This window comes from Prionailurus viverrinus, chromosome D4 (assembly GCF_022837055.1).
Source record: "Prionailurus viverrinus isolate Anna chromosome D4, UM_Priviv_1.0, whole genome shotgun sequence".
Taxonomy (NCBI): Eukaryota; Metazoa; Chordata; class Mammalia; order Carnivora; family Felidae; genus Prionailurus; species Prionailurus viverrinus.
In genome coordinates, this window is record NC_062573.1 from 89686561 (window position 1) to 89714177 (window position 27617).

A 27617-nucleotide genomic window follows, 5' to 3' on the forward strand; every position below is an offset into this window, starting at 1 on the left:
AAATGTTCCTTTTTTTTTTTTTAAGTTTGTGTATTTATATATTTTGAGAGAGAGAGAGAGAGCGCGCGCAAGCAGGGGAGGGGCAGAGAGAGGAAGAGAATCCCAAGCAGACTCCGCACCGTCGGCGCAGAGCCTTGATGCGGGGCTCGAGCTCACAAAACGCGAGATCGTGACCTGAGCCGAAACCAAGAGTCCAACACTTAACCGACTGAGCCACCCGGGCACCCCTAAGTGTTACTACTTTTTAAAGTAAAACATAACCCACTGTTGCATGTCTATTTCAGCTGCTTTCACTTCCACAAGTTATCAAGAGGACAATTTGAGAATATTTTCTAAGTTTCAATTTCTAGTAATTATCTAAGGAAAGGCAATTTCTTCAGCAGTTAGGCCGCAGGGGGGAAACAGGGATTAATGATTTCTTGGTGGGCAGGAGTATAAGTGACTGCCCATTCGTTCACTTGGTGATGATTTATTTGCAGATGGTTTATAATTTATTAGCAAGGAAATTTAGTCCGTCCTTCCTTCCTTCCTTCCTTCCTTCCTTCCTTCCTTCCTTCCTTCCTTCAGCAAATGTTTGTTAAGCTCCCGCCGGGTTCAGCTCCAAGGACAGAGTGCCGAAAGACAGTTCTGAGCTCCACCTGCTGCCCTGTCAGGAGGCCGGCCTGAGTTCTGGGGAATGTGCTCATGTGGTGTCGCAAGGGGGAAAGGCCTGGGGAGGCTTAAAGAGAAGGGTGTTCAGCGCGCTCTTGGGAGCATCCTTTTCTCTGCAGTCTGAACTTGACAGTCCCTCAGGCACAAGTATAATCAAACTGTTCAGACGCAAGTATGAGCCATTGAAGCAATCTTCTTTCATCTAGTAACAATGTGGAAAGGTACCTGAGCAGTCTGCTCCAGCCCTGGTGGAGGAATTGAGCCTTGCCTGAGCTCACCTACGTAGAGATCAGTGACAGGGATGACCATGGAACTCCCGTCTTCCAGCTCCTTGGCTCGGGCTCTTCGGTTGCTAACATGCAGTCCCGCCTGGTTTTCCCAGGCCCAGTTCATAGCAGCACCTCAGCCCTGTTACGCCACCTGGAAAAAAGAGGAAGTACCTCAGGAGAACCTGGTGTTTGAGATCAGAGGAAACCAAGTAGTAAAAACATTTGTGACGTTAAGTCAGTCACTGGAAAGACTCCTTGACCGCAAAGTAAGGAAAAGCTATCCTGAGCGTGGCCCACCCTGCAGTCCGTACCAGCCTGGGCTTTGGCAGGAGACAAGGATTCAGTGTTCAGGATTTGGGAATTTACAGTCTAATAAAACGTTAACGATGACCCGAGAAAGGCCTTCGTTACTCATAATTTTCTCCATTGCCTATATAGGAAAACAGATATTATTCCCGAGTCCATTTGTTATCCGGTATCTTAGAATGCCATCTGAAAACAAAATACTTGATGTCGTAAAAGACTCATCCAAATTAAACTTGTTTTCTTCTTATTTTCCAGGTTTTGGGTCTAGCAACACTGGTTCTTTGTTTGGTCAAGCAGCCAGTACGGGCGGGACAGTCTTCGGCCAGGTAAATGATGTATGTTTGCCTCCATTCGTGTCAACACGTGTCAGACCCATCCACGTTGTTCCCACACAGTGTAATCGGTTCGTACTGTGTGTCGAACGCCAGCAAACGGCCTCACATGGTTCTCAAGCTCTGCCTTCTTTAGCTCCCTTGGGGACACGGAAGTCTCAGCCTCTGATTCGAGAGAATCGCTACAATTTTGAGCCCCTTTTTTTTTTGACAGTCCTCTAGGAGAGCACTTTAAAAGCACAGTGCGTGAGTTCTGTCAATCTTCTGCCTGTTCTGCTAGGCCAGGGGTTGACCTACAGTTCGTGGGCTGAAATCTGCTCCTCGGCCTTGTGGTGTTTTGTTTTTTGTTCTTTGTTGTTCTGGGTTTTTTGTTTTTTTTTTTTTTTAAGGTCCTTGAGCTAAGAATAGTTTCTACCTTCTTAAATGGTTGTTTAGACAACAAGAATAATTTTGAACAGAAACCACGTATGGGCCCTCAACTAAGCTGTATGTCCTCGTTTCGGTGACCTGAGTTGCTCCAATGTGTCTAGCTGTTATCTGTGTGTGCACACGGTTTTGAGGGCTTTACACAGATTGACTCACGTCATCGTTAGTGCCTCTCTAAGGGAGGTGCCGTTATTATCCCCGTTCCACACATGAAAGCAGCAGGGCCCGGAGGAAATGCGTTGTTACATCACATGCCAGCTGCTTTCAGATCAGAAGAAAGAAAGATACTCTGATGTATCAGACGCGATGGTGGCTTTCCAAAGGTGGTTTGGTATTTGTCCGTTAATTAATGAAACAGCAGGCATATTAGATGTTTCTTCCACATCTCCCAGAAGGGGTTTCCTTCATCATCCTTTTCCTTTGAAGACTAGGCTCTGCCCTAGTCCGTGATCTTTGGCACTTCGGAGCCGGTAACAGCAGGTTAAGTCATTTAAACCAGGTTCCTCGCCGGACGTGGCTAAACATGGCCGACAAAACATAAAAACCATAGTTAGAAAAGCACTGGGCAGCTGACAAGGTGTTTCACGAAGGAAAAGGAGTACCTGTGGAAGTGATCGGAGCATAAGAGCCAGTTGTGCCATGAGGGCATTTATTCATCTGAGAAAATTATCATTTCCTATTTTAATAGTTGCAAAGGATAAAGGGACAGAGATCACGGAGATGTGCACAAAGTGGGGAGTATAAAAGGGACCCTCCCCCAAGGCAAGCCGGGACCCCCGATTCACTGGTTTCGGCTTGCGAATGTGGCCCGACAGGATCGTAGGATGGTGATGTCTGCAGATGTCCGGCAGAAGCAGCACCGACCCCGTTTGACGAAAAGCGACTTAACTCTGGGCCTTGGACGCTTTGTAAGGACATTGATTCCCACGCCTAAATGAGTCAGTCACAAAAGGAAACAAGGAACTGTGAGCAAGGGCCAGAATACACATCAGACATACATTTGTGAAGACTCCTAGACTATAAAGCAGCCATCATTTTACGAGTCCAGTAGGAATAAAAGGCAAAGTTGAGCATACTAGTAAAGAATGGGAGATAAAGTGTCATAGCTGAATTGAAAAAGAACCACATGGAGCTTAATAGAAAATATAATTGAAATTCAAGATCCTGGAAATCTAAAATCTCTAGACCCAGCCGAAGAGAGTAATAATACGTTGGGACAGAGATCAGCAAACTTTGTGCAAAGGGCTAGATAGTAAATATTTTAGACCTTGAGGGCCACATGTAGTTTCCAACACAGCTGCCTAATGCTACGCAAAAGCAGCCGTAGACCGTAAATAAATGAATGAGCATGATTATGTTTCCATTAAGTTTTATTTACAAAAACAGGCAGTGGTCTGGATTTAGCCCACGGAACTACATACTTTGGTGACCCTTGAACTATAAAAGGTAGGTCAGATGAAGTTATCTGGCATGCATCATGGAGAGCAAAACAGATGGAAAATGTAAAAGCAAAATCTTAGAAAATTTAACATTTAATCAGAGGAGAAGAGAGAAAGAGAAAGAATGTATGACAGAATTCGAGAAAAAGACACATTTCCAAAACCAGTAGAAAACACTAACCCACAGATTCAAAAATCCAACAAATGCCAAACAGTGCGTAAAAGGAAACTGATTCCAAGCCCCATCATACAGAACTATAAAGAAATAACATTAAAAGCGCTCAGGAGAAAAGACGGGTTACCTTCAAAGGGGAAGAGTTGGGTTCACAGCTGACTTCTCAGCGGCGACAGTGAAAGCCAGAGATGGTCGGTCTACCTGGAATTTCTAGACCTCATGAAAAATACCTTTACAGAGTGAAGGGAAATCCGGATGTTTTTCAGACAGATACTGAGAGAATTTATGCCTAGCAGACCTGAAGAAAATTCTAAAAGATACTCTTCAGGCAGAAGGAAAATCTGACTCCACTAAAATTACGGCTCTGCTAATTTTGGGGTAAAGCAAGCCATGAAATAGGAAAATTACAGCCTATAAAATGACGGAGTAATTGCATTCAGGATATATAAACAATACAAATCGAAAAGAAAAAAGGCAACTAACTACACCCCCATCGAAATGGCTAAAATTGAAAGGGCTGACAATACCCAATATTGGTGAGGGGGTAGAGCAACTAGAAACTCCCACGTGTTGGGGGGAGGGGGGGCGCATACATCCGTGTAACCACTTTGGAAAAGCACCTGCTACTGTCAAAACTAGATACACAAAATTCCTTTTGACCCAGCGTATCTGCTTCTAGACATGTAACCAGCAGAAACGAGTGCCTTTGTTCACTGGAAGGTGTGGATACAAGTGTCCCTAGCGGTATATTCATAGTAACTAAAAACAAGAAATGCATACCAGCTGAAGAACGGATAAATAAATCGTGATATGTGTATTCAGCGGAATACTATCAAGCAGCGAAATCAAACATGCCGCTTCTCTACGAGGCAAGAGGGGTAAATCCCACAGACGTAGTGTTACGTGAAAGAAGCCGGACACGAGAGTACAGGTACCTAAAGAGGCAAATACAGGCGAAACTTTGCATGATAGAAATCAGAAGAGTGATTGGTCTTAGGGCATTAAACATGGGATACAGAGGAGCCTTTTAGAGCACTAAAACGACGTTTGCTGTCTTGAATGGTTATAATCAGTTACGTGTCAAAACTCATTGAGCTCTTTACACAGAACATTGGTGAACTTAAACACAATAGAAAATAGGCAAAAGGTTTTCTAAAAAGAAGATACTGTTGGTTGCACAACATCGTGAGTATACTCGATGCCACTGAATCGTACGCTTAAAACCACTAGAGTCGGTACGTTTTACGTATGTTTTATTACAGTTTGTGTAAAGAAGAAAAAATAAGAGACTATAAAAGCTAAAGGGTAGCCAAAGGACCAAGAAACATACTCAACTTAATTAGCAATACAAATCAAAACAACAAAGAGATCTACACCTATACGACAGCAAAAATTAAAAGCCCAACGATACCAAATGCCAGCGAATGTGCAGAGCAAAGGAAATTTGCTTCCACCCCTGGTCAGGTTGTGATTTGGTACAACCACCTTCCAAGGTGGCATGATTGGACAAAGACAGGCACCTCCAACTCCCATGTGTGTGCTTTGAGAGAAACTCAAGAGCATGGGCACCAGGTCATGGGAGTGTTTGTAGCAACTTTGTTATAATAACCAAAAACTAGAAGCATCCCAAATGTTTATCAGTATTCCAGTGGATAGATGAATTTGTATTATCCTGGCATAGAATTTTATCCAGCTAGGGAAATGAATAAGTTGGAGCCACACGGGGGACTCACAGGCATGATGTGGAGCCGAGAGATCTAAAACTTACTGTGATAAACTCCGTATTGGTCACTAGCCCCCCGCCGCCCTACCCATATTCTTCCTTCGCAGAAATGACGTTTGCAGTTGGAGGGGCCAGAAGTTCAAATCAGTTTTTTGTTGTTTTTTGTTTGTTTGTTTGTTTTTGCTAATAACAAGGGGCTTTCTGTGTTGCATTTATTGCTGTGTGCTCATTTTGTAGGACTGTGGCTAGCGCATGATGCACACTGTAAAAATGTATGAACTTTCAGATGATAGGAGTATCCTCAGAAAAATCTTAAGGGTAGAAGGTAGATTCTGGCTAGGATACAGAAGACCTTAACTCCTGTTATAACAGCAAGCAAAATCCATATAGTGGAGAAATCCCACTTACCCTGTGGTTATTCGAATTACCTTGTGCTGTGTAACAAATGACCCCAAAACCTAACAGCATTTATATATCTCCAGTGATTGATTTTGCTGTTGGCTCAGAACTTAACTAGAGCTCTTGACTAGAACGTCAGCATGTGGCTTCTCCTTGTGGCCTGGGCTTCCTCACAACGTGGTGACTGGATTCCTGGGAGAAATTTCAAGAAAGAAAGGGAGCAGGCAGAAGCTATATAACCTTTTATGACCTCGTCACAAAGCATCACTTGTGTGGCATCCTGGTATTCAAAGCAGTCCTACAATCCCACCCAGCTGTAAAAGGCGGGGAATAGACTTCACCTCCTGCTCTAGAAGAGCTCATGGGTCTAAAAATACTGCTGTGACCATCTTGAGAAAACGGTCTGTCCCAGTGGGACTCAGAGTGGCAGGATGCCTTGTGGAGTCGACTTCCAGAGAGGGGAGCCCGACGTAGGTGAGCGTGATGGTGCGGCGGATTCTGGGTCGTGTGTCAGGTCTGGGTTTGGGAAGGTGGAAGGGAGGCCATGCCGCAGATTGAGGAAATGTACTGGCAAGGGAAGAAGCCAGAAGAAATTACTGGCAACGGGGGGGGGGGGGGGGGGGGGGCAAGCAAAACAAATGACCGATGAGAGCACTACTTCATAGCCCTCCAGTGGCTGTTATTGAACAAAACAAAAACCAAGAAAAACAGGTGTTGACCAGGATGTGGAGAAATTGGAATCCTCACACGCGGCTGGTTGGAATATAAAATAGTGTATCTGCTGTGGGAAACGATTTGGTGACTCCTCAAAAAGCTGAGCACAGAACTACCAGATGTCCCGGCAATTCCGCTACTGGGTAGATAGCCAAAGGAATTGAAAGCAGGAAGTCAAAGACACTTGTTCACCAATGTTCACAGCAGTGTTATTCACAATAGCTGAAAGGAAGAAAGCACCCAAGTGTCCATCAACAGATGACTGAATAAACAAAATATGGTTTGTACACACAGTAGAATATTCTTCAGTCCTCCGAAAGGAAGAAGTTCCAAGTCATACTACATGTGGATGGACCCCGAATGCATTATGCTAAATAAAGTAAGCCAGACATAAAAGAACCAATCGTGTATGATTCCACTTGCATGAAGTATTTACAATAGGTAAATTCATAGAGCAGGAAAGTAGACCAGAGACCCCCAGTGGCTGTTAGGGAGCGGGAATGGGAGTGATGCTGCTTAACGGTTGAGAATTTGGGTTGAGGTGATGAAAAAGCCTTGGAAATGGACCGTGGTGATGGTTGCACAACATTGTGAATAGAATTAGTGCCCCCGAATGGTATACTTAAGTGGTTAAAATGACACGATGATATTTTGCCACAATTTAAAAAACTTAATAATGTAATACACCAAAAACCATTAGATTTTATACTTTAAAATCAGTGAGTTGTATGGTATATGGATTATATCCCAATAAAGATGTTAAAAAAAAAACAAACCAACAATCAGGGCCTAAAAGACTTGTAAGTACAGTAACTTGTTCAATATAAAAAGCATCCCTATCCACTGACCCCCCCACTTTTGTTAAGGGAAAGGAAGTAAAGGCAGGACCAAAAAGCAGAAAGCACTTGCACAGCTGTGTAATCTCTTGTTGCCCAGAACTGCGAAGCAGCAAAAACAAAGGGTGCCCACAATCGTATTTTAGAGAACAACCAGAAAAAACTTGTAGATGGTCTAGATACTAGAATTAGCAGGCAGAGACTTTAAAGTAACTCTTGTGCTCAAGGATTTACAGGAAGAGAAAAGAACGGTTGAATAAGGAATCTCAGCAGAGCATTGGCAATTACGAAAATAAATAGAAAGTCCTGATCGATATCTGAAGTTTAAATCTAGCATCTGAAATAAAATAGGATTAGACAGGCATAGCAGCAGAGGGAATACTACAGAAGAACAGGGAACTTGAACAGACATCGGTAGAAACTACCTAAAATGAAGCTCAGAGTGGGGGCGCCTGGCTGGCTCAGTTAGCAGAGCATGCAACACTTGATCTCAGGGTGGTAAGGTCAAGCCCCATAGTGGGCATGGAGCCTGCTTAAAATAATAAGTATATATATATATATATATATATGTGTGTGTGTGTGTGTGTGTGTGTGTGTGTGTGTGTGTGTGTGTATATATATATATATATAAACAAATTATTTTTTTTTTAAGTGCAGCTCAGAGAGACTGGAAAAAAACCAAAAACCTGACAGAACATTAATGACCTGTGCAACAGTATCAGGCAGTCCATTGTATGTGTGATCAGAGTCCTTGAAAGAGAGGAGACCGAATGGAATAGGGGAAAAAAAAAGGTTTGAAGAAAAATGGCCAAGCTTTTCCAAATGCATTGAAAAACAGGGATCCAGAAATCAAAGAAACTGTGAACCCTGCACGGAATAAATGCGAGAAAGCCATACCAACACACATCATGGATCAGCTCCTGAGAACCAAATACAAAACGAAAAATTCAAAAGCAGCTAAAAAGACTCAGGACCTAGAGAGAAATAATGTATGGTTATGAGGAGATGTTAAACATGACAACCAGAGTAAAAAGGCAAAAAGATCTTTGCTACCTTGGAATAGATCAGTGGTTCTTAAATGGGATCACTTCTGCCCCTCACCCCTTTGGAGGAATATCACAATTACAATGTCTGGAGACTTGTTTGGTCCTCACGAGTCGGGGATGCTGTCAGCATCTAGGGGTTAGAATCCAGGGATGCTGCTGAACATTCTGTAACCCTCTAAAACAAAGAATTATCCAGCCCGAAATGTCAATAGTGCCACTGCTCAGAAACCGTTATTAGAGAAACAAAGATTTCATAGAACACAAAAAAGCACTAGCCGTAAAGGAAGGAAATGTAAAAACTAGACTGCCATCAGAATTACAAAGTGATGCTCATCAAAAGAGTTTGTGATAGGGGCGCCTGGGTGGCGCAGTCGGTTAAGCGTCCGACTTCAGCCAGGTCACGATCTCGCGGTCCGTGAGTTCGAGCCCCGCGTCAGGCTCTGGGCTGATGGCTCAGAGCCTGGAGCCTGTTTCCGATTCTGTGTCTCCCTCTCTCTCTGCCCCTCCCCCGTTCATGCTCTGTCTCTCTCTGTCCCAAAAATAAATAAAAACATTAAAAAAAAAATTTTTTCAAAAGAGTTTGTGATAAAATTAAAGGACAGGGCATACACTGGGGGAAAATATTTACAATACACGTAACAAACAAAGGGCTTCTGTCCAGAATATGTAAAGAAAGCAAAACACGTGGACGGATACTTTACAAAAGAGGGTACACGAATGGCCAATAAGCATGTGAAAACTTGACCACCATTGTTAGTCATCAGAGAAATGCGAATTGGAATCACAATGTGACGCTGCTCCGTAGCTGCTAGAATTACTAAAATTTAAGGGCTAACAAAAAGAACGTGGAAAAGATCTAGAGCAAATAGATCTCTTAATGTATCGCTGGTGGGCGTATAAAATGGTAATTTGGCAAACCGTTCGGCGATTTGTCAGTAAGTTAAATATACACTAATGTTAATGGTTTAGCAATTCCGGTCCTAGGTATTTACCCAAAAGAGCTGAAAATATCAGTCCGGAAAAAAGACTTAAGAATGCTTATACCAACGCATACAGCAATGTGGATGAATCTCAAAAGGCGTGTGTGGATTCTAGCGAGGTCAGTCAGGCAAGACAATGAAATCAAAGGAATCTAGACTGGAAAGGGAGAAGTAAAACTGTATCTGCAGATAACATGGTCAGGTATATATAGAAAATCCTAAGGAATCCACTAGAACACTATTAGAACTAACGAATGGGTGCACAGTTGGAGGATACAAGATCAGTACAAAAACAAAAACCTATTTCTACGCCTTTGCGATGAACCATCAGAAAATGGATGCAAGAAAATTCCATTTTCTGTAACATCAAAAAGAGTGTATATTACTCAGGAATAAATTTAGCAAGTGCAAAACATTCTGAACACTGTAAAACATTGTTTAAGGAAATGCACAATCTAAATAAATGGACATCCAATGTTCATGGATTGGAAGATCACATTTGATGGGTGTTTATTAAAATAGTGTAATTTCAGACAGTTTTAGTACCACAAAGAGAATAAAGCAGGATGACGTGATAGCAATCAGGGAAAAGGATTTAGGTTACATAGTCGGGAGATGCCTTTCTGAAGGAGTCTCATCAGTGTCTCTTGTTCCTTTTTACATTTGTTTCTTCGAATTAGGATCGGATCCAGTCCACACATTGGGACTGCATGATAGGTCCCCCGAGTGTCTCAATCTGTAGGTGGTGACCCCTCCATGTCCTGCCTCCTTTCGTTGTTTCTCATCATTCGGTTGTTGAATGAAGCAGGTCAGTCGTTCTGTAGAATTTCCTGTGGTCTGGGTGCTGACTGCATTCCCATGTTATAGCTCCCAAGTGAACTTGGTCCCCTGTCCTCTGTTACTTCCTGTGAAGTGGGGGTTGGGTCTGGAGGCTTCGGGAGATTCAGGTTTGATTTTTTTTCTTTTTGGTAACATTGCAAGGTTGGATCTGGTAACTCCCTATTTAATGGTACTAAGGAACTATTGCTAATATTTTAGGCATGATAGTCGTAATAGTTATAGTTTATGTTTTTAGAGATTTATACTAGAAGAATCAATGGTTGAAACGATGTCTAGGATTTGCTTCATACTAATAAAAGGTGAGGGGAGTAAATGAGGTATAGATGAAACTCAGATGGAGCACCTGGGTGGTTCAGTTGGTTAAGCATCTGACTTTGGCTCAGGTCATGGTCTCGTGGTTCATGAGTTCAAGCCCCAAATGGGGCTTTGCAGTGTGGAGCCTGCTAGGGATTCTCTCTCTGTCCTTCCCTCATTGTGCGTGCTCTCTCTCTCTCTCAAAATAAATAAGCTTAAGAAAAAAGACTCAGCTGGCTGTGAGTTCATTGAAACTGGATAAGTATAGGGTAGGAGCATTGTACTCTTCTGTCTACTTTTTTTTTTTTTAAGTTTACTTATTTTGAGAGAGAGAGAGAGAGAGAGAGAGAGAGAGAGAGAATGAATATATCCTAAGCAGGCTCTGCACTGTCCGTGCAGAGTCCAATGCAGGGCTCGAACTCATGAACCATGAGATCATGACCTGAGCCAGAGTCAGACGCTTGACTGACTGAGCCACCCAGGCGGCCCCCTCTACTTCCTGTACACTTTTGAGATTTTCCATAATTTAAAGTTTTAAAAACTATTGTAACTTACTGCAATTAAAGTGCATGGAACTCTCTCTAATAACCCATTTATAAGGATGCAGTAACTATCAATTCACAGCTACTTCTGCGATGCCCTTCTATTCATTTCTACAGATAGTCATTATTTCTCAAGTCATAGTTTTACAATATAGGTTGAAGCATCCAAGATTGCCATTTTTGGGTACAGCAAAAATATCCATAGATTGGCAGTTCATTCAGCCTGATGCATGGAAGCCAGCTAAAAAGTCTGGTGTTTTCTACACGCTGCCTGCGTTCACTGCCATGTTCTTCCTTCCTCGCAAAGCCTGGCTACTAGGTATCAGAGCCTATGCTTTTTAAAAAAAAATTTTTTTTCAACGTTTATTTACTTTTGGGACAGAGAGACACAGAGCATGAACGGGGGAGGGGCAGAGAGAGAGGGAGACACAGACTCGGAAACAGGCTCCAGGCTCCGAGCCGTCAGCCCAGAGCCCGACGCGGGGCTCGAACTCACGGACCGCGAGATGGTGACCTGGCTGAAGTCGGAGGCTTCACCGACTGCGCCACCCAGGCGCCCCGAGCCTATGCTTTTGTGATTGGATTGGATTCCAGGTTTTCAAAAGCTATTACTCATCATTAAATGGTCGTAGTAAAACTCTTACTGTTGTTTCAAAGAGGTTTGGGGAGGGGGGAGAGAAGGAGAGACAAGCAGGTACAATGAGTACATCACCCTCCAGTAAAAACTAGCCTCTCACGTTCAAATACAAGAGACCACTGTAACTGGACCATGGAGGCGGGGGGATATGATACAAGATGATGTCAGAGGCGGACAGGGGCCGGATCACGTAGGGTCTTGTGGAATTTTTAAATAGGAGTTTAATGATCTGCCTGCCGCCGGAAAGTGTTACTCCGGATGCTGCGCGAACATGGGTTGTAGCGGAAACAGGACCCCGGCTAAATTGCGTAGTCCAGGGAACGAGTCAGGGTGAGGTGGTTCAGACCAGGGTGGTGGCTGTGCACCTGGGGGGGCGGTGCCCTGGAGGTGTGACTTTTGTAGGGATTACGTATTTGGAAAAGTACCTAGTATATAGAACGTCCTCAGTCGTTGGCCTGGTGTCATCATTGTGAAAATATTAAAAAGCAGCCGTTTTTCTGAACATACAGTGATATTCCAGGCACGATTCTAAAGTGCATCACGTTTCTTAGCACACTTAATTCACTCGCCATTTTGTGGGTTGTTTTTTGTTGGTTTTTTTTTTTTTTTAATGTTTATTTATTTTGAGGTGTGCAAGAGTAGAGGACGTCAGGCGCGGGGAGGCGGGGGTGGAGAGAATCCCAAGCAGGCCCCGTGCTGTCAGCACAGAGCCCGACGCGGGGCTCAAACTCACGAATCATGAGATCATGACCCGAGCTGAAATGAAGAGTGGGTCGCCCAACCGACCGAGCCACCCAGGCGCCCCAACTCACTCTTTTGAGCTGGGTAGTTCATTATTCCCATTTCACAGAAGACGGACTTCAGCACCGCTCTGCCTGCCGTTGAAGGACACTCCTCTAAGGTTCCTGTGCAGTGACCCATTTCTAAAAGCCTCTGTCACAGCCAAGAAGACTTCACACTTAACTAATATTAATGGTCCTTCAAATCTAGCACTGGTCTTCCCTAAAGCACCAATTTCCAGACAGAAATAAAGCGTGTGGTTCCTGAGACAGCTTTGAGTCAGCACGCGCCCTAAGTTAGCAGCATCCTCTGAGCATAAGATTTGCAGACTTGGACAAAATTCAGCCATGGTCATCATTTCAACAATGGAGCTAATTTAAGCTTATTTCTGCAGGATGGGAAAGTCATTATGAAATAAAAGTGCCCAAATGGGGAGAAAAGACACTGTAAATCACTTCTCATCAGCTGCTGATGAGTTCAGCCAAATACTAGAGGAGTCAAAATGAGTGGTGTTCATAATTGCCTAGAAATGTTTTTAAACTTTCTCGTTTAGGGGAACTCTTGAGGGGCTGGTTTTCCTGCCCCTGGCATCGTGTCAAGCAGAGATGCAGGCGGCAAGGCAGATAAACAGTCAAAGTTCCCTCCTGCCATAAATCACGTTTTCAGAGAACTGTGGACACAGAATAGCTTGAGAACTTCTGACTCGTAGGAAGTCCCTGTCCAGGGTCCAGCTTCTTTTGTGGTTGTTAGAGCATCCGTCCCAGAACTAATCAGACTGCTCTTGATTTTTCCATTTGTCCCAGCTGTGAGCGCCTTCTTTCCGCGGATGTGGCCTGCCGTTTGATGATGACCTCTCATCCTATCTCGCTTCCTGCCCCTTTTGTTTTTCAGCAGCCCTCTTCCAGCGGGAGCGTGTTTGGGTCTGGAAACACTGGAAGAGGGGGAGGTTTCTTCAGTGGCCTTGGAGGGAAACCCAGCCTGGATGCGGCCAACAAAAACCCATTCAGCTCGGCCAGCGGGGGCTTTGGGTCTGCAGCCACTCCAAGTAAGTTGAGACCGCTTTCCCGGTCCCTTGGCCCCATAATGCCATTGTCGCCCCCGTGGTGGTATCAGAGCTTCGGTGCCAAGCATAGAAAGGAAAGAGGGGGTCTGGAAGGCCTCTAGACGGACCAAAGCAGTGTGATCTGTTTTTATTTTGTTTTTTTATTTTTGGTCTTTTAATGAGATGTCCTACATAACCGTGAAAAGACATCCGAGCTGCAGGGTGAGGATCTGGGCCCTGAGCTCCTCCCGCCTTCTCTCCCCAAGGCCCAAATCACTGTTTCTTAGGGTTGAAGTGACTTGAAGTGAATGCAGCCGGACAGGCATAAATGCAGCCGAGCAAGTTGGGTGTGCTCAGAGAAGGAGCATCTGGAGTTCCGTTGTGTAGTACTCTTCTTTGAGTTTGCTTTAAAATTCAGCTGCCATAGAGAAATGTTAGCCAAAACTTGGAGCCTTCATTAGTTCCCATCTCTTACATTTTCGTCTTATTTTCCACTGAAGCTGTATCTTTCTGCTGGCACTTTTTTCTCCAGCTAATTTTTCAAATTCTTTGTTGATCCGTCTATTCATGGGTGGAAATGAAAGAAATTTGGGTTTTTTTCATCTTTAAAACAAAAAAAATCCCACCGCCAGCGGAGGCTAAGAAGGGAACTCAGGACCTGTCGTCTTCCTCCCTGCGTCCCTCATTTAGCACGCTACGCACGGAGCATCTCTCGACCGCTGTGCTGTCCAAGATCTTCATGAATCGGAAGCTGATGTTCCACACACAGGACAGATATTTCCTTCGCGTTAAGGCTCATGCAGTTAAAAGTAAAATTCTCGATCCTGAGTCTCCAGATTCGCTGATTAGCTGTTTTGATGTCACTGTCCATCTGGTAATATATTAGGAAAGATTACAGTCAAGAGACACAGACCTCTTAACTTGTGAAATTATATAATCAGAAATCTTTGTTCTGTAGCTTTCAGTCTGCCAGGACGAATTTCAAATCCTAGAATGAAGCATTTTTAAAAATCGAGTCTAGCAGTTTTCAAAAACCGTTTGTGTCTGCGGGTGAACTTCTAAGCAGAATCCCGATGCGTGAAACAGATGGAAACAGGCCTGCTTGGAAGCAGGGGTCAAGAACCAGAGACACGCCTGGGTGGTTTCCCCGTCTTCTCCCCAGCCCTCAACTGCAGGGCTCCATAGCAGGTACTTTGAAAACAGGATCCTTGTACAGCACTGTCTCCATTTTCCAATGAGGAAACAAGCCCCAGATGGTTAGGTGATCTTTTTTTTTTTTTTAAGTCACAAAGCCAGAAAGCGGCAGATCTAGAACTCTGCCAGACCACACCGAGCATACAAAACAGCATCTGGCACAGAAGAGGCACTTGATTAACGTGCTACTTACAAATGTGGGTTTCGCCCACAGGTAGGTTACCGTCTGCGATGCTGTGCTACTAACCCGTTCTGTTGAGACTTAGGTTGCCATATCCTTGTAAAAACCCCTTTCCTCCTGGCTGATGCATTTCTTATGCCGTGGCTCTTACCTGTCCGGCAATCGGCTCGGGAGAGCCAGCTCCTCGCCTGCTCCCCAGTTCTGCACGCAGTGACCTCGTGCTGGGTAGCCCAGACACAGCCTTCGTGCGAGTTTTTCACGTCATGGAAACTGGACCACACCGCAAGTCAGTGCTGCCTCCTCTACCCCAGTCTGTCATTCGCTGGCACACCGTCGTTGCCGATTCTCTGATTCGGGTTTAAAATGAAACCAGAAACTTCAGAAGATGGTACCAGATTCTTGATCTCAGACACACGTGCTCGTCTTCCTGTTCCTAAGCATTGGCTTTTGTAAACCGGCAGTTTACTTTCATGTGGCGGAGCGGTTTCAGTGAATTTGAAAGGGGACGGGAAAGGCTTAACGTGATTCTGTTTTTAAGACTGCATGTATGATTCGATAGCGAAAGGGACCGCAGCCTCTGTAGCCCAGAAGGAGGAGGAGAACGGTGGAGAAGGAGGAGCTAAAAGTCGTCTGGGGACCGGCATTGCCCTCACCACAGAACTAAGGATGCTTTCTGCAAACCACTGGGGACAGCGTCTTTCTCTCGGGTGACTGTGCACCATTTGGCGCTTCTGAGTGCAACGTCTTTCCCGGGCTGTATAGACGGACTCTCCGGGTTCCCTTCCTGCCTCTCATACAGTCCCTCTTCTGCTGCTTCTCTCTGTCCTTGCAGCCGTGTCCCTGTTGTCATCTGGGTTATCACACTAGTGTCCAGATTCCCCTCCCTGCTTCCAGCCTCCTCCCCTGGCATCTGGACATCCACACCAAGCTGAGCGTTTGAAACTCCACTTTTCTTTTGCCACTGACCCTACACAGAACCCCTGGCAGCTTCCCACCGACTTGCCAGCTCCTTGACTGGCAAGCCCGGGCCCTCAGTGAGCTGCCCCGTACACTCTTCTGTCCCCCCAACGTGTTCCCTCTGCCTCGGCCAGTTGCCCTGCTGGCTGTCATTCATACACACCCCCCCCCCAACTCTCCCCGCGTCAACACCGGGGCTCACCTCCCTCCTTTCCACCCGCCGAGCCCACCCTTCCTTTTGGGGTGACTGTAAGCCTGTGCCTCTGTGCGGCTTGACCTGGAGGCCACAGGGGTCCACCGTGATCTCTCTCTCCAATCCCCCCGTCCCTGTGTTCCTTTCCTTCATGTGACATCCAGCAGAAGGAAACGGACTTTTAGGGACCTCGTTCCGTGTGCCAGCTGCTCAGAGTGGTTGGACCAGCCACTTCTCACAACAGTACTTTCAGATGTGCCTGCCCCCGTTTCGCCAGTCAAGAAATAGGTTCCCAGAAGGGGTGTGGACTTGACAGAGGTGGCAGCCGTTAAGTGGAGCGGCCGGGCTTTCGTCCGACTATGTTTCCAGAACCCTGATCCGCCATGTTGCCTCCTGGGATCTCCCTGGCTTTGCAGCCGGACACGGTTCCTCCTGGGTGCCTCCTGTCTGACAGCCCTCGGGCTCGTTCCCTGTAGCATCGAACTTGCTCCCCTGCAGACAGATACCTGAACACAGATCAAGCGACTAGCAGTTTCCCTTGTGACATTAAGGCCCCAGTCCGCCTGCTCCCGAAGCTGCCCTCTTTACTTCCGAGAAGTAATCAGACGTCTGCCATGACTGGGAAAGACAAGCCGGGAACACTGTTGCTTGGAGTTGGCCTGCTCTTTATCCAGAACCTCCCACCTTGCAAGGGTTTCTGCTCTCTGTCTTCCCCGGAGACTCTACCAGAGATACACTGTTTACTCCCGGGGTCGCTAAAAATTCAGCACCACTGTGAATTGTTACCTATAAGGACCTACCGCCTCCTCGAGTCTTGTCCGAAGGACACTGGTTAGAACCTTTCTCAGCACATTCTTTCTATTCGGAGGCCTGAAAGACATATTTGTGTGAGGATAAAGAAGCCGTTTGATGAGAATCTTTTGGGCCCACAAGCCTCCCTTTACAAATGTTCTTTAAGAAAATGTCTTGGAAAGTGGGGCGCCTGCGTGGCTTAGTCAGCTAAGCATCCAGCTTCGGCTCAGGTCATGATCTCGTGGTTCATGGGTTCAAACCCCACACCGGGCTTTGCACTGACAGTCCAGAGCCTGGAGCCTGCTTCAGATTCTGTGTCTCCCTCTCTCTCCCTCTCTCCTGCTTGTACTCTATCTCTCTCTCTAAAAATAAACATTAAGGAAGGAAGGAGAGGGGAGGGGAGGAGGAGAGGAAAGAAAAGAGGGAGGAAGGAAGGAAGGGAGGAAGGAAGAAAAGAAGGAAGAAAATGTCTTGGAAGAGTATCCTGGACAAGAGCTACTTGAGAACCTCCTTCTCTGATAAATTATGTCAGGCATAACTTCAGTTGGACCCTGACGTTGGATTATGCAAGTGTTTTCACTAAATGAAAGACCCAAGAGGATCCGTGTCATGCCAGCAGGAGGAAGCCCAGAGCAGATGCCAGTTGTCCCTGTACTTGCCACCTCCCAAGAGTCCCCAGACAGCTCTGCGAAGACCGGCTTCCCCACGGGCTGCTGTTTCCACAAGTGAAGAGGCGTCTCTTTAAACGACAACATACTGTCCCAACAACCAAGCTCCCCTCTCACTCACCACATGTCAAGAGCCGGAGGCTGCGTTATTTCGGAGGCACTAGGAGAGGACACAGAGAGAAGCTGTCGAGCACAGATAGAAGGAGAGAAGCAGACCTCACTGGACGCCACCTGGCTTCAAGCAGCCTAGATCCTGGAATGTTTCACCGGGCAGAGCTCCCTTAGAGACCGCAGAGGGAAACTGTTACAACTTGAGTGTTTTAACTCTCACGACCTTGACAAAATGAAAAGGATTCCATTTTCTGCCACTGATCTGCTCCGCGTCTTAGTATATTGAACATGTTATTATATTGAACATGAGTGGGCTGTAGCAGGAGGAAGAATTAAATGAGGGGAAGTTCTATTTTCTGAGGACCCACCATCAGCCCGACTAGGCGCTCTGCGCCCATCAGCTCTTCCAGTCTTCACAGCAGCCGTGTGGACCCCCTCACTGTCCCCACTGTATCTCCAAGGAAACGGGGGCCCGGGAAGCTGAAGTCCTTGCCCACGGCTACTAGGCATTCTGAGCCAGGGCTGGCTGCAGAACTCCAGTGTATTCCGCCGTGACGCCCGAGAGCGTCTTGCAGGCAGAGGAATCTCCGGGAGGTGATGGGATGCAGACACCCGGAAACTTCGGTGTGCTCGGGCTTCAGGAATTTAAGTCTCCCAGCACCATCCCGGGAAAACCATTTCGGCTCCGTAGTGCCGATTTCTCCAAGAGGAGAGCCAGCCCCGGATCTTGCACTTGAATTGATTTGCTGTTTGGAATTTCTGCCTCGTCAGCACTACCAAAGTCGGAAGGTTGCAGTCCTCTCTGTTCGTGAGATGCCAAGCAAAAGGAGTGGCCGAGAAGCCCGTCGTTCGTCTCGGGTGTCGAGTGTACTGCCACTGAAAGCAAAACGTGGCCTCTAAGCTAACCCGGAGCATTGAAGAGGGCATTTGGTAGCCTCCCCCTGTGAATCCCTCTAGAAAAGGGGGGCAGATAGTGTTGTGGCACCGCGTACAAGGGCGACGAGAAAGAGCTTGTTAACCACTCCCGCCGTCCGTGCCTGGCACACTCCTGGCCGAGCTCTCCAACGGCCAGCAGGAGTTTTCCAGAGCAGGGACCACGGGGTGGCCTGGGGCTCCATGTACTGCTGCCTAGAAATCTGAGGTGGTCGTGTCCCCGAGATAAGGCTCTCCACTTCCCGGATTGTCGATCAGGAGCATTGCAGCCGCAAATATTAGCGGTCGCGGGGGGATCCTGAGACTGACAGGTTAGTGGTGGGTCACCTCTTCGAACAAGCTGACTTCGAGAGCGAGTTACTCCCCTCTTCTCGCCGTCACCTTCCCCGTGAGCACGTGAACGGCTCCGGGGAAGCCCGGTCTCGTGCAGACGTTTGTACTTCTCACTTGGTGATGTGGTGTGAGCTCTCCGTTCCCCACCCGGGGCACCGGTGCAGCGCCCTGCCTACTCCTCTGCCTTTGGGCCTCCACCCGATTTCAGGACAGCTTCTCCCTGCCTTCTTGTGGGTGCAGACTTCTTTTACTTTTTTTTTAAGTTTTTGGTTTTTTTTTCAACGTTTATTTATTTTTGGGACAGAGAGAGACAGAGCATGAACGGGCGAGGGGCAGAGAGAGAGGGAGACACAGAATCGGAAGCAGGCTCCAGGCTCTGAGCCATCAGCCCAGAGCCCGACGCGGGGCTCGAACTCCGGGACCGCGAGATCGTGACCTGGCTGAAGTCGGACGCTTAACCGACTGCGCCACCCAGGCGCCCCGCAGACTTCTTTTAATAAAACACCCATCCACACACGGTGGGGAAGTGCGAATTATCTCTCCCCTCTCCCAAAAAAAGGTTAAGGAAAAATTCCTGATAGAAAACAGCGTGCCGTTTGGGTTACCCAAGTGTTTCTGCATGCAGGATTTTGGTTCCGTCCCTATTAATGGTCAAATGTGCGTTTCTCGTAACAGACACAAACACCCCTCACCTGTCTTAGTTTTTAGGAGTTCGTTTCCTCTATTCCTCTGATTCCTGGCACGGATTCAGTGTGTAGAGGGAGTGACCCACTAGATAAGCATCTGAGAGGTCAAGGGCTTCGTTGAACCGCTTAGGAAAAGGCAGTCAGGCTGGAAGTCTTCAGTTCCTCGGAACATCCCCAGCTCCCGTCAGGTCGGAGCTGGGAACACCGTGGTTTGTCTCGTCTCGCCTGCCATTTCCTGAGCAGATCGGCAACAGCAAACACGCCCAACCCGACTGTAAAAGCAGACAGCCGGAAGCCGTTACGCTTGGTTTGGATCGGCCCCGACTCTGTTTTCTCTCGCTTGACAAAATGCGAGGTTTTCGTGTGAGGAGGGGAGTGAAAGCGAGCCCTGTCCTTCAGAAGAAGACAGTCTTGCAGGAAGCCGGTGGGTGGACCTGATTACCTGGGGGAGCACAGGTGCGCTTCCGCAGAAGCCTCGTCCCCCGGGGCCCGTGCAGCTCCCCGTACCGTGTGCCTTTGGAATCCGGAACCTGGGCTCCCAGAGGCCAACCGCTGGTCATCGAGACACGTGCACATCAGAGAGGGTGTTTACCACGGCTCAGCTCCCTCGAATCCCAGACTTCTCGCTCGCTTCCCCTCAAACACCTTGCTGCAGTGTCTTTTCTGCTCTAAGTAGATAAGGACCCTTCTCTCCCTCTGATCGCTCTCAACATGTTCTTCCTTTCTTCAGATACCTCTAATCTATTCGGAAACAGCGGGGCCAAGACATTTGGTGGATTTGCCAGCTCGTCGTTTGGAGAGCAGAAACCTGCCGGCACTTTCAGCTCTGGAGGAGGAAGTGTGGCATCCCAAGGCTTCGGGTTCTCGACTCCAAATAAAACAGGTACTCTGAGAGTTGTTAGCTGTGGTTCTTTTTAAAGGTATGTTTACATACACATAGACACCCGGAAGGAGATCTCTCTAGGGTGGCTCTCAGGGGAGCAGGACTGGAGTGTGGATTCTCCCCAATTCATCTTTACATTTACAGACCATCTGCTGTGCTCCTAACACTGTTCTAGGTCTCCCGAGACCTGTTGAAAGCACAGAATGCATGTAGTGGAACCCTTAAGAGGACTCCATGTCTTCTTAGGGCAGAAGGCATTGTAAATATCTAGCGAGCGCAGAACAACCAAAGTGAGGGAACATATAAGAGAGCGATAACTAAAATATAAACCAGAAAGCACCGAGTCACAGACCTGCTTGTGTCCCGTTAGCAGTCCTGGGCAAGACAGATGATCGGCCTAGTTTTGGGGGATTTTTAAACTTTTTTTTTAACATTTATTTATTTTTGAGAGACCAAGAGAGACAGCATGAGCTGGGGAGGGGCAGAGAGAGAGGGGGAGACACAGAATCCAAAGCAGGCTTCAGGCTCTGAGCTATCCGCACAGAGCCTGACGCAGAGCTCGAACCCACGAACTCATGACCTGAGCTGAAGGCAGACGCTTGACCGACTGAGCCGCCCATACACCCCGATCTGGCTATTTTTTATGTCTGTTTCATTTGTCCTCTTTCCCAAATCACTGTTTGTTTGTTTTTTTGCTTTTGAGCATGACGTACATTAATCTATCTACATGACGTGTACAATATCCATTTACCGCAAGTATACAGAGCAGTTACTCCTCACAGGTGAAACACCCCGGTGGAATCAAGAATTAAGAGCATCACCAGCACTGCTACTTACCCCAGCATTGCTTCTAAAATCTCCACGGGGGACTGGGCGACTTTCTGTAATCATATACTACGTTTATAATTTAAAAGTTTAAAGGGCAGCATATGTTTAGATAAAAAAAGAAAACACATACTTCATTTCTGTCAGCCGCCTCTCTGTCCTCTATCTATCTCAAATCTACAGAGGGTCTGCATTCCTGCCTCTATTACATGGAAAACCACGTGAAAAGACTCCCTCCCCCTGCCCCCACGAAAGATCAGAGGCAGAGTGGGGGAAGATGTTTGTGGAGAAAGGAGCTCTTTAAAGCAGACCCCAAGGGTGAACAGCCAGGATGCTTCTCCCTCATGTGTACAGGAGCCTTTGAAATTATGTGCGTTCTGAGGAAGGGCCCTGCCGAGGACCGGATGCATGGGTGGCTCTAACTTAGGACTGTCCCACATTAGTGCCCGGAGTCCCGCCTTTTAGAACCTAAATTGCTGTGCTTTTCATACACTGTGCTCCTTTACTCGGATCTGTGACTTGGATGGGTTAGTCTTTGGTTGCCAGATTTTTGATACTCTTCCTAGAATTTAAAACGCCCCGGACACGATCGCAGCTCCCTTTTGCCCCCACCCTTCCTCACAGTGAACGATATAAAAGTGAGACGGCTACAAAGCTCTGGGTCCTAGTTAACAAAGTAAACATTTGACTAAGAAACGATAGTGCACTGGAGCGCCTGGGTGGCTTGGTTGGTGAAGTAGCTGACTCGATCTCAGCTCCGGTCTTGATGTCAGGATCGTGAGTTCAAGCCCCACACTGGGCTCCACACTGGGTGTGGAGCTTGCTTAAAAAACAAAAGAAAAAAGAAATTTTAGTTCATTAGTCAGTGATGCTTAATTTATTTTTTTTTAATGTTTATTTATTTTTGAGACAGAGAGAGACAGAACATGAGCGGGAGAGGGGCAGAGAGAGGGAGACACAGGCTCCAGGCTCCGAGCCGTCAGCACAGAGCCCAACGCGGGGCTTGAACTCGTCAACGCGCGATCATGACCTGAGCTGAAGTCGGACGCTCAACCGACTGAGCCACCCGGGCGCCCCGCTTAATTTATTTTTTTTAAGGAACCAGATAATGTTTTCTTCAAGTCACGTGTTTTTCTTCTATGTTGTTCGTTATCCTGGGGCCAGGATTGACTCTGAAAATCTCAGGCTTTTATTTTTTTAAGTCGTAGAGAAAGTATATTCTCCTGCCTTTCAGAATATTTTTCCTGTTCGATTGTTTGCCCCATGAAACCCTCCGACTGAGGATTCCCGGCAGAGAAAGCTGCCTTTTAAGTACAGGGGGCGTGAATGAACTGGTAGGCACAGAGGTGACAGCGAGGGTGGAGGAAGACCGTGTCCCTTGTGCCTCTCGCACTTTGGCTGTCACTGCAGGACTCAGGGCAGTTTTCAGGGGGCTCCTGCTGTAGAAGGAGGTGCCCTGGGGTCCCGAGCACAAGGAAGGCTGCTTTAAGTAAAGGAGTCAGCCTTCCTGCCCAGGCAAAAGCAGATGCCTAAGGCGTCATGATTGGTGTTTTGCTTTAAGACAGACTTCAGATATGGACCGTTTCAGTGGGTCTTTGAAAGATCCAGAAGCGTCCATCCTCCCTCAGTACAGTTCCCTTAGGAAATAATAGTGCTGGAGAGGATTTGCAGGGGGGACCGAGGTGGGCAGGATGCTGTGCCCAGACCACCGTGCTCCCCCCCCACCCCCTGTTGCCGCGGTCGCCGTGGAGGGAGGCAGAGGGACACAGGCGGTTCGATGGCGGGCGCTCTCTTGAGTCACTCAACCCTTGCTCAGCTCCCAGTGCTACCACCGCCAGGCTGGCTGAACGTAGGCAAGTAGCTCTTTGTCATTTGTGCCTCAGTATTCTCTGAGCCTGTTTCCTTCACCTGCGAGGTAGGGACCCCAGGTTTATCGAGAGGATTGAGGCAAAGTATTGGGCAGCACCTGGGACCGTAGCTGGCACGTGGAGGGCCCTCAGTAAGTCAGGTATTGGATTATCACTGATTATTAGCAAATTTGTTTCCTTTACTGTGACCCAGGTTTGTTGTTTCAGGGCTGTGTGTGTGTGTGTGTGTGTGTGTGTGTGTGTGTGTGATATGTGATGGGGGGGGTGGATGTGGTGTGTGTGGGTGTGTGTGTTTAATCTCCTCCTTCCCCCCCAACCCCCATCCGGTTTACTTTCTGTATCATTGTGACTTCTCATTTTTCACTCGCCTTCCACCCAGAAGTCTGAATAATACTGCGTACAGGGCACTAGATACAGCCCCGTGTGTCTAGGAAGAAAGTGTAACGAGATCTGTGATCGGTCTTAAATAATTCAACGGCAGGGGTTTTTTAGCACTTTTTTTTTTTTCCAGTCTCTCGTGTTTGTAACCCAACAGTCTCCATTATCGTGGCTTGGAATTTCACTCGAGGTTTTAAAATCTAGAATGTTAACCCAAACGGGAGCCTGAGCAAAAAGTATCCTCACTGGCAATGGTAAATAAATGCAGGATTGCGTCACCAGATAACAAACAACAAAAGAATTCTGCTAATAGCTCTTCCTGCCCAGAATTGGATCTTTCCCGATTCAGGTAGCAGAAGCTTGTGGTGTGGTTATGCTTATATAAGAAGGCCCGAGCCGTCCCTCTGACGGCAGGACTCGCATCCCAAAATGCGTGCCAGCAGTGTCCCCGGGGCCCCTTTACCTGCGCCGACGCTGTTCTCCTTCCCCTTAGCGTGTCGCTCCTTAGGCCAGTGCTCGTTTTAAGAGACTCCTCGCTAGAACACATTGCTTGTACCAGTTTATTCCATTCTGTTCAACAGACACTCCCTGGGGGTCTCTGCTCATAGCCTAACATGAGGTAAGCGGTATCTTGGGGTTGGGGAACCCCCTCAGGGGAAGGGTGTACCATCTTCCCGCCCGGTGGGCGTCCCCACCGGTCGGAGGAGGTCGCCTCGCAGCCTGATTTCTGTGCGATGACGGCCTGCGTGCGTGCCGCCCCCGGGACCGTGTCCACGTGAGTGGCAGGGGGAGCCAGGCCCTGGGGGCTCATCTCGGGGCCCTTGATGGTCTTGCCACATTTATCCAGCGGCCCTCCCCCCACCAGGGGAAGTTCGGTGTGCTTTTTTATTGAGGGTTAGCTCCCGACTACAGAGAGAAAGCGGTTTTTAAGGAATTTTTCTGTGGGGAGAGACGTGAGAGCCATAAGGCTTTAAATAAATAAAAAGCCCCTGGCCGAGCCCCAGTGCCTTGCGCCTCTCCATGTCTCCTGTAACCCAGTTTGTAGATTCTTCCCGAGAGCAGACTGAGCCTATGGCTTCATAACATGGGTTTTCATGATGCTGGCAGCCTAGCCTGTGTCGTGACAGTAATCGCATCTGTCATCTTTGACGGCCGGGCAGGGATTGGAGTTTTCAAGAATGCCTCTTCAGTGAGGAGTCTCAGAACAGCGCCGTGAGGCTGGGAAGGGGTCAGAAACGGGCCAGGTTGGTTCCTGGTGACGATCTGACTCCACGAGACTTGGCACTGACGGGTCCGGCTTGCCCGTGGGAAGGGCCGAGGGTCTCCCAGGCGAACATGAGGTCTGCTGGGCTCTGAGAGTTCCAGGAGCTCCCCTGGCCGACCCGCCCCCTCTGCGAGCGATGGAGGGGGTGGCTCGGTATTTAGGAAGGCTGTTGCCCCCAGTTACAGTTTTTGGTATTTGAACTTCTAACGCATTTTCCCCTTTGTCCTTCCTCCTTCGATTTGATTTCTCACCACTCATTGTCTTCTCTTCTGTCTCCTTTCTTTTCCCCCGTTTCTGTTTGTTTGCCTCTGTTTTGCTCAGGTGGCTTCGGTGCTGCTCCAGTGTTTGGCAGCCCTCCTACTTTTGGGGGATCCCCTGGGTTTGGAGGGGTGCCAGCATTCGGTTCAGCCCCAGCCTTTACAAGCCCTCTGGGCTCGACGGGAGGCAAAGTGTTCGGAGAGGGTACTGCGGCCGCCAGCGCAGGAGGATTCGGGTAAGCCCCCCGGGGAGGGACCTCCGGACGCCGAAAGCACTGGGGCCCCGGGACTCCTGTTTGGGAAAGTCCGTTCTCCTGACTGAGCTGAAGCCCCCTCCCTCGAAATCGGCAAATGAGTCAGACCAGAGCTCCTGTTCCTTTCTGGGGAGGCCCATTTCTTCCCGGCCAGTCTGTCCAGTACGCAGGTGGACAGGAGCTGTGTCGCCGTCCCCTGGAAACGTGAAGTGCTGGTCGGCAGACCCCTGTTCTCCTGGTGGGACCGAAGGATGATTAAAGAAAGGAAAACGGTCCCGTCCTGGCCACGTTCTAGCCAGGATTGCCCCTGTGTGGCGACTTCTGTCAGGGAATCCAAAATGAATAGTTTCTGCCACGTTCTTTCCTCTTGGGATTGTTGTCGTCTACCCGTTGTCCTGAGGCAAACCACTTCTGTGTCCCTGGCTCCTCTCCAGACCCGCAGAGTGGGTACTCGGTTCACAGTCCCGTGGGCCAGCTTCCATACGGGGCACTGGCTGCACATTTCAGTGTCTCGGTGACTGCTCGGCTTTCAAAGCTGCTCTTATGCCTTGTGCACATGCTCCCTTGAAAACGCCATGTTAGGGATTTGCTTTGAAGGGCCCCAGAAATTTAACCTGGTCGCCAAAACCCCAAGAAGAAAATAAATAGCTTTCACTGCACCACAAAGTCCCAATAAATGTATGTAGCGATGACGGCGAAGTGACTCGTTCAGGAGACGTGTTATGTCTGAAATCACCGTCTGGTAGACCTGGCCCTGGCCCTGGCCGCGGAACTCAGGATACGTAAGGCTATAGACTTGGGGAGGGCTTGGGGGCTTTGTTTGGGGGAATTGTCAGGGTACTTGGGATGAATCTTGGTGAAGGGATAGCGTCTTTATCTTGAAAGTAAAGCGAAGTATGTTCTTATTCATACCCTTTCCCCCCCCACGAAAGATCCTAGTGCAGAAACACTGGCCACTTTCAAGAACATGAGCGAGTTGATGTATTGCCTCCTAAATTTCACGTAGAGAGTACAAGTTCTTTTAAGTTTCCCCCAGGAAACCCCAAGAATTAAAGTTAAGAAAAGCTTTTAAAATTTTTTTTTTTTCAACGTTTTTTATTTATTTTATTTTTGGGACAGAGAGAGACAGAGCATGAACGGGGGAGGGGCAGAGAGAGAGGGAGACACAGAATCGGAAACAGGCTCCAGGCTCTGAGCCATCAGCCCAGAGCCCGATGCGGGGCTCGAACCCACGGACCGCGAGATCGTGACCTGGCTGAAGTCGGACGCTTAACCAACTACGCCACCCAGGCGCCCCAAGAAAAGCTTTTAAAGGAGCGTTGGGACCAACTTAAACCAGTATTCTTGGCGGGTTCCGATGGACACTGATGTCTCCAGTGACCGCTCGGCACAGAGTGCTACGGAGTTGGAGGGTTTGGGGTTGACTGGGAATCTTGAGGTTTTATTTACTTATTTGAAACCTGCTATTTTCTTTACCAGTAGAAAAGTATCGTATTCTGCCTTGCAGTGGGTGGGGGGGGGGGTGGTTCACCCACATAAATCCTGACTGGCTGGTTGATTCCATTTTGTCAAAGAGGGCTGACAAGTACCAGCTCTGGCATGAGATGTCCCAGGTCCCTGGTCTGCCCCTGGCGGGCATCTGAGGAGCTTCCACTGTTTGTGGAATAGGGATAGGAATAGAGCAGGAACAGGCATGACCCCCGCAAGAGTCCGCTCACAGGAGACCCTCACCTCATCGTGGAAAGTCCGTGATGGAAAGATCCAGAGAGGAGCTGAAGGCAAATAGCTGGGTGAAGGGGCTTGCCGATGAATGAGAAATGTCTAAGTGATGGGGTGAAGCCCAAGAATTACCAGGGATAGGAGAGCAAAAACTGTAGTGCTGGTTAATTTCCAGATGACCCACAACTTCCAGACGGTGAATGAAAGCTAACACACTGGACCGGTTGCACTTGGGATTGTGCCCCCGGCCTCTTCCTTCCCAAAGCTGGAGGTGTGCCCTGGGCCCTGGCCTGTTCTTTCTGAGAGGCCACTGGTTGAAACCAAGCACGTCCCCTCGATTCGTGTGCGCCGTGCAGCCCGAGACCTACCGGGGTGGCCGAGGCTTGTGGGCCGCGGGTGCCGGCGTGGCCACGCTAACCACAGTCTGGTCTCTCCCTGGAACCCAGGTTTGGGAGCAGCAGCAGCACCACGTCTTTCGGCACACTGGCAAGTCAAAACGCTCCGACTTTCGGATCACTGTCCCAACAGACTTCTGGATTTGGGACCCAGAGCAGGGGATTCTCTAGCTTTGGATCAGGTGGAGGAGGTAGGCGGCCAGACGTCGTTCCCTCGACGTTTCCCTGCCCTTTCCTTAGGAAATGCCTCCCCCCGCTCCGCACCCCTAACAACACGAGTGGTTTTTACCTGGCT

General features: G+C 48.0%; 1 protein-coding gene across 5 annotated transcripts in view; it reads left to right on the forward strand.

The window, feature by feature from the left end:
* NUP214 (nucleoporin 214) overlaps positions 1–27617 on the forward strand; it is a 95578-nt gene that overhangs the window by 66436 nt on the left and 1525 nt on the right. For 4 of the 5 annotated variants that reach the window (XM_047828927.1, XM_047828931.1, XM_047828928.1 and 1 more), the window contains 5 exons: positions 1482–1552; positions 13281–13434; positions 20210–20362; positions 25019–25190; positions 27374–27513. In XM_047828927.1, coding sequence (XP_047684883.1) covers positions 1482–1552; positions 13281–13434; positions 20210–20362; positions 25019–25190; positions 27374–27513 — 690 coding nt within the window. The remainder of the gene's footprint in view (positions 1–1481; positions 1553–13280; positions 13435–20209; positions 20363–25018; positions 25191–27373; positions 27514–27617) is intronic. The other variant, XM_047828929.1, reaches the window with a different exon arrangement.